Source organism: Embiotoca jacksoni, unplaced genomic scaffold (assembly GCF_022577435.1).
Source record: "Embiotoca jacksoni isolate LCO1_2020_lvr unplaced genomic scaffold, fEmbJac1.0.p SCAF_14, whole genome shotgun sequence".
NCBI classification, from domain to species: domain Eukaryota; kingdom Metazoa; phylum Chordata; class Actinopteri; family Embiotocidae; genus Embiotoca; species Embiotoca jacksoni.
In genome coordinates, this window is record NW_027185274.1 from 12,457,651 (window position 1) to 12,468,369 (window position 10,719).

General features: G+C 39.8%; 1 protein-coding gene across 7 annotated transcripts in view; it reads right to left on the reverse strand.

Annotated features, from left to right (window-relative positions):
- elna (elastin a) overlaps positions 1 to 6,078 on the reverse strand; it is a 47,168-nt gene extending 41,090 nt beyond the window's left edge. For 6 of the 7 annotated variants that reach the window (XM_069148017.1, XM_069148018.1, XM_069148016.1 and 3 more), the window contains exon 1: positions 5,451 to 5,705. In XM_069148017.1, the coding sequence (XP_069004118.1) occupies positions 5,451 to 5,526 (76 nt within the window). In that variant the 5' untranslated portion in view covers positions 5,527 to 5,705. Of the gene's footprint in view, positions 1 to 5,450; positions 5,706 to 6,010 lie in introns of those variants that run through there. The other variant, XM_069148013.1, reaches the window with a different exon arrangement.
- Positions 6,079 to 10,719: the final 4,641 nt, after the last annotated feature.

Genomic DNA, 10,719 nt, shown 5'->3' on the forward strand with positions numbered 1-10,719 from the left:
CCAGAAGTGGTGGCTTGGTTCCCTCTTTATGGAAAGCTTCATACTGAGACCAGAGCAACAGTACTGTGAAGCAAACACTGTGGTTCCTGGCACTCTTACGTCTCCCATCATCAGACATGCGACAACTGGCCTACTGTCACTCACGGTCTACTTTCCACACAATGATGGAGGTTGGAGGCAAAAAAACATGAAAAACATCTCAGACAAATTTAAAAGGGAATACCTTCTCAGTCTTGCACCCTCCCACGCTACACTTTCCCAACCTTTGTCTCGGTGATACTTCCCCAAAGCAGAACATCAGTGAGGTTAGGAGAGTATTAACAACTTGGAAGACCCGATTGAAATCCTGTCATGGTTTGCCTTTTGGTGTCTTAGGTAAAGCTTTTCCACTGGAATATGGCAGGAGATCATTACAAGATTAGGACGATAAAAGCATGGGTTTGGAACAGCTGTGGGCTCTTCAGTGTAAGTACTGTAGAGCTGAAGATGACTGAGCGGTGGTTAAAGACAACCGTCAACCATGAAATCATTGCAAGCTAGTGGAAAGAACTGTTCATATTATGACTGTATTCCAGAAACTGATTTATGTGATCATATCATCAAGTTGAACTACCACAGCTACAAGTGAAATGTGTAAATGCCCTACATGTAACTCCATTCACGATTCAGTGTTTATATGATTTAAACAATTTTAGCATTGCAGTTCTTGTGCCTTTGTAAAAAAAAAAAAAAAAAAAAAATTAATGGAACAGCTAAAAATAACAGCACTTGCGAAAGACTGAAAAACGTCCAAAATATTCAGTATTGAACATAAAAATGTTTTTATGCCTCCGCGGCAGCAGCAGCCATAGCTGGAGCAATCTTGTTTCTTGGCTGTCCATGAATGTGATATCTGAGGAACGCCTTGAAAGAATTTATTCAAATTTGGCACAAACATTCACTTGGACTGAAGGAGAAAGTCATTCGATATTGGGGGTCAAAGGTCAATCTCATTGTCACCCTGACATCTGACCCATTCTTGTAAACATTATATCTCAGGAATGCCTTGAGGGACTTTCTGCGAATTGTGAGCAAACATTCAAGGATGAACTGAATAAATGTTGGTGGTCAAAGGTGGCTGTGGCCTGACATCTGTCCCATTCTTATGAATGTTTCTCTGAAGAACGCCTTAAAGAAATTTCTTTAAACTTGGCACAAGCTTCATGCAAATATCTAATATTGTGAAATGATGGGGGGTTTTTTTTATCCCAAAAGGTCAAAAGTGATCTTCAATGTGACATCATAATGTCTCTAAAAATACTTATCTGTCCATTATTCAACACCATAATTTAGGAACAAAAGGAAGATTGTGACCACATTTCACATTTGATCAGATACTGAACTGGTAACACAAATCTTGGGTGTCTCTGTTGAAACTGAAGACTGGACATGTTCTCCACTAGTTGTGTTGCTAAAATCTAAAAACTGTAGTTTTGAAAAAGAAAATGCAGGATTTTTTTTATTTAAACCAACTCATCGCAAAGTCCTAAGGGTACCATGTTTGTCCCCACCACCCCTCACGAAAACTCATTTAAAGTCCAACAAAGAAACTAATACAACACAGCAGATACTGTTTACATGACAGAGGATTTTGATTAAACTGACGTAATGTGTTTAATCAGAAGTTCATTTAATTACAATATTTTCTCAACAGTTTATCATCAGTTATGGCATGTTATTAAAAATATATGTAATAATGTTGTGCCCATGTTTTCATGTTCCTTGTAAACCCAGAAGATTTTGGGCATCAGCAGTGGCGGGTAAAGATGAAAACATTCCTGACAGAAGCCATTTCAAATTGCTGGCCAGAGAGACTGCTGCTAGCAGCTCACAGCCTGGTGAGGGTTGCTCGCAGAGTGGCTGGAATGAATCATCTGAGTTGATGTGTTTCTTTGTTGAACACTTGGCACCGGTTGATTACAGACCAAACATCTGACTGGGAGATGGCAGGACCGACTTATCTACAACCAAGGAGTAAGATCGTGGCAAGTTAACTGATATGCGCTTTTAGCAGTGGTGAGAACTGACAAGGATGAATTCCCTCACAGTAACATTACAGGCGTTACTTGACTCGTAGGCGTTACTTGACATGAGTCATAAGTATATTAGATCGGAAAAACAGCAAGTCATACTTCCACTTATGAAGGAACTGGATTGCATTAAACAGTCGATTAGGATTACAAAGGTAAGACGACCAATAAAATATGATGTGTATAGTACTGAGAAGTTGTGCCCTTGACATTTGCAGTGTAGTCCTTTTTGATTTATGTCCATAAAAATAACTCATCCATCTTAAGCCTCTGATCTGATCTCAACAACACTCATAGCGGTAGTTACAGTAAGAAAAATGTGATAGGAAATCCTTTTGGCCAACATGTTAGTAATGGCTTCTGGCTAGGAGCTTTGATGCAGAGTAAATTCCCAGCCAGGCAATATGCTTTGATGTAAAACTGCAAAAGCGTAGATTTAATTGTTCAATTTCCAGACACTTTTGCAGGATGAGTGCCAGAATGAGACATAAACTGTTTGCATAGAATAACAGTTCTTTTACGATAACAAACCCTGATCAATCAGTGCTTGTGACCAAATAGCTCCCACTCAAATGGTTACTGAATGAAGTCACCTCAGTACAAATTACACCAAACTGCTCAACATCAACAAATTAGAGTGATTTTGAGGATCCAGTATTAAAGAAGCTGAAGAAAAACCTCACCGGAAAAAAACTAGCTGAGTCTTGTTCAGACTACACTTCAAATGGTCTGTTTCTTTAATTGCTGTGTAGAGTTGCTGAGCACTGGGATGCCTACATGTCACTTAATCCAGTGTACCATGGCTGGCACTCAACCTAGTAGAGGGATTAAAGCAAAAGAGGTGTTCAAAACACATGCTAACAATAAAGCCTTAAGCACCACTTGCTTGGTGAATTAAGACAATCAGTTCAGCAATGCTGGGGTATTGCTGCAATTCACAACTGGCGTTTTGTGACGGCCAATGAACGGCATCCAATTTGCACTGAACTTCATCAAAAGCCATCGATTAATGTATTAAATTCAAGGCTAATCAATCAAGGCCAATGCCAAATGAGGTAAACTGGCTTCCAGCTGCACTTAAGAAAACATCACACAACCTCCTTAATTCTTTGGAGATTATGAAGGAACAGTAAAGCTATTCCTTCTTTTCCATTTGAGCTAAGAGCCAATCAGCATTGTGCCATAAACTGTGTTTGTTTGTTTGTAAAGCCAAACCTATGACTTCAAGTCAGTTGCTTGTTGAAGTTGTCTGGAGGAATGCAATATATGTCACCGTAAGTAACAGAAACATGGGACACCGGATACACTCTGGGCATTAACAATGTAAAACTATGGCATGGGTTTGAGTTAGTTCTCTAATGTGGCATTGGAAAAATAGATGCCACTGAGCAGAAGCTGTCAACTCAAATTGTGATAACAAAACCTCGTAACTCCCTCTTTCCTTCTGATACATATTGTTTGTAGAATGTGAAGTGAGTCTGCCTCCTTCATTACACAAAGGACAACCAACACACATACTATAGTACCTGCAAATAGAGTAGCATCACAGGAGGTATATTAATTAACATATTCCATCCTAGATGTTCCCTCGAGGATAACAACTCATCGATGGAAAACCTTCAGATGGGTTTGGCTCTCCATCATAATACAGAGGGTTTCTGAGGGTTTAAATAGGCAGAGGGATTAAATGGGTGGATTGGGTGTTAATGAGGTTCATGTAATTCAGGTAATTTAGATTTGGATCATGCCCAGATGTTTTTTGTTTTTTTTAGGTTAGAGTGCTCAGACACAGATGGAACTAGTTTCAGCACCACATAAATGTTTGATATGTAGGGACTCACTTGAGATCAAAGTTGTGCTGCTTGGCCAATATTGATATTTATTGGCTCCTTCACCTGCTATATATTCTGCCTGAAAGCAACTCAAAATTGCAACTGAAAGAAGACTGGCACAGACAAGAAATGATAAATGCGCTATAAGACAGAGAAGAAAACTTTTAGATGACACAATCCACGACCTGACAACACTAGACTTTGTAAACTCTCTAAATATCACTGAATTAAGGGGGGGAGAAGGGGGAATAAAACAGATAGAAAAAGTGAGACAAAATATTTATTTTTAGGAATCCAACAGTAAAACCATATGGTATCTAATAGGACACTTAAAATATTGGGAGATAAGGAACATAAACAGCTGCGACTTTTAAGCAAATAAATAAAACAAGAAATGGACTTGACTGCAGCACACCCAGATGATTCAAATGTTTTCCAGTTGGGGCTGAATAACTCGGAGAATCTCAGCCAAAATACAGACCTTGAACCAATCCAAGCAAAGAGAAGAGAAAAGAAAACTTACTAGCTGAATGATAGTGGGAGGAAAGGCACACTCACAACCTCTTTCCCTCTGCTCTAAACAGATAAGACAGAACTTCAAAATGCTGTTTACACCAGTCCCTCAAATCTGCACAAGAGAAGACCTGTTCACCGCTTTCAGGGAAACTCTCCCATTCTCACATGCAGTCTGTCCACCCAGGAGTTCATCAGCGGTCTATGCGGTTTTTCTGAGTTGAAAGAAGGGCCAGCTGGAACCTTCTCTTCCTGACATCTTTTAGGATAGGATCTGCAGTCATGTAAACATACACATTCTGACACACAGGTGTGTGTGCGTGCAGAAGTCAATTTAACTGTATGAAATACATTAAAAACACATGTCCATGAGAAACATGTTTAGAGAAAGCATAGTGGCTTTATAATTTAAAATTAGTTTGCACACACTACAGGGCATCATGATAAAGCCCCATAACAATTCTAACTCGCGGGACACAAATATCTAGTTAAGATATAGACAGCTACTGGACAGTACCGAACTTCTCTTCTAACTATAAATGTAATGCAAATAAGATACAAAGAACAACTTCCTTCATATTTATTATGGTGTTTTCTACAACAGTGGTTGTCATGGATTACTACTATACAGGGACTCAGTAAAAGTGCAGAAGATCAATATATCACTATCAATACATTTAAATCAACAACCCAAATATACTTGGCATTGTAATTGCAGAACTGTCCTTTTTAAGTTACAGTTGGGATTAAGCAAAATGAAACAACAAAGTTAGCAATAAACTAAACTACTTTTGTTTCATGCAAACTACGCTGCAACACATTAAAATACAGTTCAATTATTAGACAAAAAGTTTCATTTAAAATACTACTTGACACTTTACAGCCAATAAGAATCAACAAAAGCTTTTAATTACATTAGATATTAAATATTATGTTTCTAAAGGAAAAAGAGGAACAGACTAAATATGCACCTGTTCCAAGTCTGTGATTGATGCAGCAAAGATTATAGCTATGTTCACCTCTAGCATGTACTTACCCCCTTGAAGAGAGGACTGAATCAGTGCAAAGAGAAAGAGTCCACAGAACAGCAACAGAATGTTTCTGTTAGCCATCTCGCTCCAAAATGCACCACCCCTCTCCTGATCAGCTGGTTTTATTCTCTTCTGGCTAATTACCACTCGTCCGACGTCTCAAAACGTGGTGAAAAAAGGGAGAAGATATTGGACTCTGTAATTAAGAGAGGGCAAACACTCTGGTTCAATGGATCACTTTGCTTTTTTTCCTCCTCTATGTCTGGTGTTGCTGTTTTTATTCTGGTCACTCCTGCCAACAGCACAGACGCTGCTGCCAGCAAGAAAGAGAGAGGAAAAGAGAGCGAGACACACACACACACACACAAACACACACACACAGACACACACACAGACAGAGAGAGAGAGAGAGAGAGAGAGAGAGAGAGAGAGAGAGTGACCCCCCCCCCCCCCACCCCCAATTCCAGTAGAGGGAATTGAACTGTCTGCCAAACATTTGTATGGATATGGAGCGTACTTATCTGTAACAGTCAAGAAAGAAACTGAGGAAGAGCAAATCACATACTTGGATAATTACCTGACCTCTGTGGGTCTCATTATTAGCTCATTGGCTTTCAACACTTGCAGTATCATTAGTTTTTGCTGTTTCTCTCAAGGACGTGGTCCAGAAAACTGAGGAAGAAGAAAAAGAACACAGCAACTATCAGAATGAGTCCGCAATGAACAAGAACAAGACATTACAATGTCACTGGCTCCATGCACCATAATCCATGTGTGGTAGGCCGTAACGTGGTTCTAATAAAGACATGAAAAAGCTGTCTGCATTTCACAGAAGACAGTGAGGAAAGATCTGAAGAAACATAAGGCTGCTCGTCTGTGCAGTGTCGTGTCCCGGCCAGCTCACCAGGATAACCGTCATTCTCAGTCGTGTACCAGGGAAGGCTTTAGAGAGCTTTAGTGACCAATGGAACCGACAGGTTCAAGCTGATGAGCTTGACCCTTGTTACAGCCATCTTTGGACTACATAGATAGATAATTACTTTATTGATTCCCAAAGGGAATTTACAGAAATACATTACACAAAATCTTCAAACCAATTATGTATTATCAGTCCTATCGCTGTGCTTCTAGCAGTAACTGCAGAGTTGAGATCAACCTGCTCATGGCTTGAATATTACTCTTATAGATCTCCAAAGTCAGAGCTTGGACTATTGTTTCAAAACGAGAACCGTGCTGAGGTTTCAAATGGCCGGCAAAGACTGGGTGGTTTCATATGGGGACCCTGCACCAGCCTCCCTGCACAGCATGACGTTTATCAGCCCTCGGAGTAGGCGGCCTGGAGTCTGTGCCTTTAATGAAGGTGGTGGGGGGGCGGGGAGGGGGGGGGGACACAGTCGTCTGGTTGAGAGCGAGGTCCACACTAGAGGGAGCAGTTTAGACTGTCACACTCATCTTGCGAGTGCAACCACCAGCTGCAGCCTCCACAAGGGGAGGTCTGCGCGAATGGACGGTGGCAACAAGTGGCCCTGGTTACGGCATCCACGGTGTGTCATGGGAGACCTGCACAGAAGGCCGGAGGCGGTAAGCTGATGACCATCCGACACCTTCGCTGCAACTGCCGAAGGCGGACCAGGCAAGAGAACCTCGGTGATTCGGAGACAAAAGAGAGCACAGCTGCTCGCCCAGGGGTACGTCGGGCGGGCAGGCAACTGCTGTGTTGCATATATGAAGCACATGTGCCAATGATCATTTGGTGCGGGCCCCCATGCACCAAACGAGCATTGGCTCAGGCTTAGGACAGAGATGGGGAGTCGTAGCAGGGCTGATTTTCTAAATTTTTTTTTTTTTTTCCTTTTTCAGAAAGCGGCTTAGCACAGTCTTTATGCAATGATGAAATGATGATGGGAGAGCAGCTACACAACGGATCACTGTATTTTCTTCTCTTCATTTTCCAAATACAATATCCACAAATGAATTTAAAACAACTCTGTTCACTCCTACTGATTAACGTTTCACAGATAATATGTCGATACAATGTTTGCACTGGAGCTTCATCACTAACGGGACACATCCTGTCCAGACATCCATGTGCACATTCTTCTTGGCTCAACATTTTTAGCCATTATTTAGGAAACACCTCACCGCTGACAAAGCTGTCATTGTCCATCTTTTTGTTCTGGCATGGGACACATATTTGGGATTTTCAAGTAGAAGAGCTTGAGCAGAGGTACTTTTTACTGGCAAGAGTTGCGGCCAAAGTCATTACTCTTTCGGACACAAACCTGACAGACCAGGCTGTTGCATGCATGCTAATGGTTTCTGCTTTCCAAGACACACAGCATTCTTCATAGTAGTGACGTCCACCGTTAATGTTCATATTCCCTCATGCTGACTTCCTTGAAGTTAGGTCAAGCATGCTGACATTATCAGCTGTTAAAGGTTTGTTCAGACTAAATGCAAAGCATATTCACGGTTGAATGATTGAAGTCGAGTCATACAGCAGTGGATAAGTTTGAAGTTTTCAGCCAAGTAGAAATTATTTCCATTTGCGCCCAAGCATCTTCTCTAAAATTCCTGAGTCTGCTCTAACTTACCTTTGTCATGCCACTAATTTTTTTGTTGTTGTTGCGTGCCAACACACCCATAGAGACCTATGCACAGCATACAATTATTGTTTTTCCTAGTTATTTAATATAAGTCATTTTTTTTCATGACAGTAGGTAATCACCTTGTTTTTACCTCAACAAACTGTAAAAACCGACCTGTGCCAGTGTAAAAACTAAAGCGAGCACAGCATAATACTGGACTGACCCAAATGGTGGGAAATGCAAGCCATGAACTGACTGGACTGTGAGTTAAGTGTCTCATCCTATCCTAATTGCTTCCATCTAAGTTGTGATTCTTAAAACACTGTCATACACAAAGGAGCCACAGCAATGCGTTTCCATACATCACACAACCGCATGTAAGCAAACAGAGTTGCAGTGGCAAGTAAATGCAATAAGCTGCCAGATTTGGTTATTAATGTAGTAAACCGGTTTGTTTATAAACTCATTAAATCATTTAAATCGTCAAAACTACTTAAATAGTTTTTGCTTTTCTCAGGGTCCACCTGAGATCCCATTGTTCTAGTGTGACCTGCTGCACCATTCATGGCAAAAGGTCATTTGTATGTGCTTACAATATTTCTAATCATACGTACTGGAATGGTGATTTCATCAATGAATGGAAACATCTGTTTTTCTAAGTAAACTAATCAGATGCATGAAGCACACATACACACACAGAAAAAAAATAATTTAAAAAATAAAAATAAATATATATATATATATAGATTACAATCAATACCATGGAAACATTTCAACAGCTCTCATGACTAAAGTAAATCATCAACTATAATCCAAACAGCAGGACACTGACTTAATGCTGCATTTTGTGTGGTACAATTCTTTCCCTGCTTGATTTAAGACCAAAACCCCCACTGACTCGTCTGTTTGGGAAGCAGAAGTGTATTCTGGATGAGAGCAGTGTTTTTCTCAATTTATTTGAAAGTCTAAATGTCTATTTTAAGTCATGTCTGGTATTCTTCCTTTGGGCTAAGTTGGATAGTGTTTTCGCCAAAAAAGCTGAGATTGAGCATAGGCTTTGATGAAGGTGCACACAGGTCACACAGGACGTACTGTTATTAATTAAACTATGAAGTGTAGGTTCTTTATAACAGTTGTGTTTTTGACAGAGCTGTAATATATTTTCACTTTTTCCAGTTGAAAAAAACCTTTGTAGATTTTATAGTTGCGGCATAGTGTAGTCAGTCCTGTAGCATATGTTCAGTTAACTAGTGTGACTTGAATGACAAATATGTTGAATAATTTGGTTCCCTTTAATTAAATGTAATAAAAAAATATATGCTTAACACAATACAGCAGTAATAAATGTAATGGAATTATTTATTTTAAAATGAATAAAAGTGGTATATATTTACAGTACAGATCCTTTCAGTAGATGTGTGAAAGTGATAGAAGCTAGTAGACAAGTAATAATAAATCCTACCAAGTGATTATGAGTCTGGTAACATTAAGCTCATACACTGAAACCTTAATGAGTGTGGATCCTCTTTGTGTCATATTACATTCCCCAACATGCCGCATCATTGAAATTTTCACACTGCAACAAACTCTCTTGAACGAAGGATTAGAGAACACTCTTCCTTTAATGGCTTTGCAACTGTAGCTACTCCTGGCAAAGCATCAAAATATAATCCACTTTGACTTTTGGCTTTGGTGAAGGGGAAATTAAGTGTGTGAAGACAACTTTTGAAGTCACTGCAAGAAACCATATCAACTCACGAGGGTAGAAATATATTAAATTCCAAACCACTGAGGCTTTAGTCACATTCTGATTAACTTTCGGCTCTATATGGGTGAATCTACTGGAACGAGATAGAGTGTAGGAGGGTTGCCAAAGTTGTATCAAAATCACTCTTTATCTCAAAGATTGGTTTTGTTTAAAATTCAGGAGGTAATGAAAAAGTAATGTAATAACTTTAAATTCAAAACTTCTGACAATGGTCAAACTGGACACGCTCTTCATGTTTTTATATTACACATCAGCCAAGGAGTCGTAAAGAGTACAGCGGGATGAGCTCATTATTAAGCACAGGAGGTACTTCTTGTGAGTATTAAATGGTATACACAATCACCACTGGCATTGGTGTGTTTTGGTGAAGTAAACCGGTCTCAGTCTGAAATGATTTTGTACGAGAGGGAAATAAATGGCTGGTTTGCAACAACCAATCCAGTTAAATACAGGACTAAGCTGTAATGTACCTTGTCAATCAATGTTTAACTACAGTGCTGATCTGGCTTGGTAAGTTTTCACCAACTAATGACAAAGCATAGAAGAACAGGCAGTCACTGACAAAATGGTATGTGTTTTAATTGATCAGATGTTTCAACTTCCAACAGGTTTACACCTTTCGACTTCATTCACTCGCATATAAATTGCATGACTGTGGCATAAACCCACCTACTCTCCCTCTCTAACTTGCGCTGTATGGACATCCTGTCATACGTAATGAATCTAACATCTATTTTCTGAGCAGAAGAATCTTGCTTTTCCTGGTGGCGTCCACAGTGAGCAGATTTGGCTGCCTGCAATGGTCTCTGGAGTAAACAGCTAGTATGCTGATACAGATGGTTTTGTTTTCTTGTATATTGTTTTGTTGCAAGAAGGAAATCACTGTTTAACAGTCTACACATGGGCTACCATTGGTAC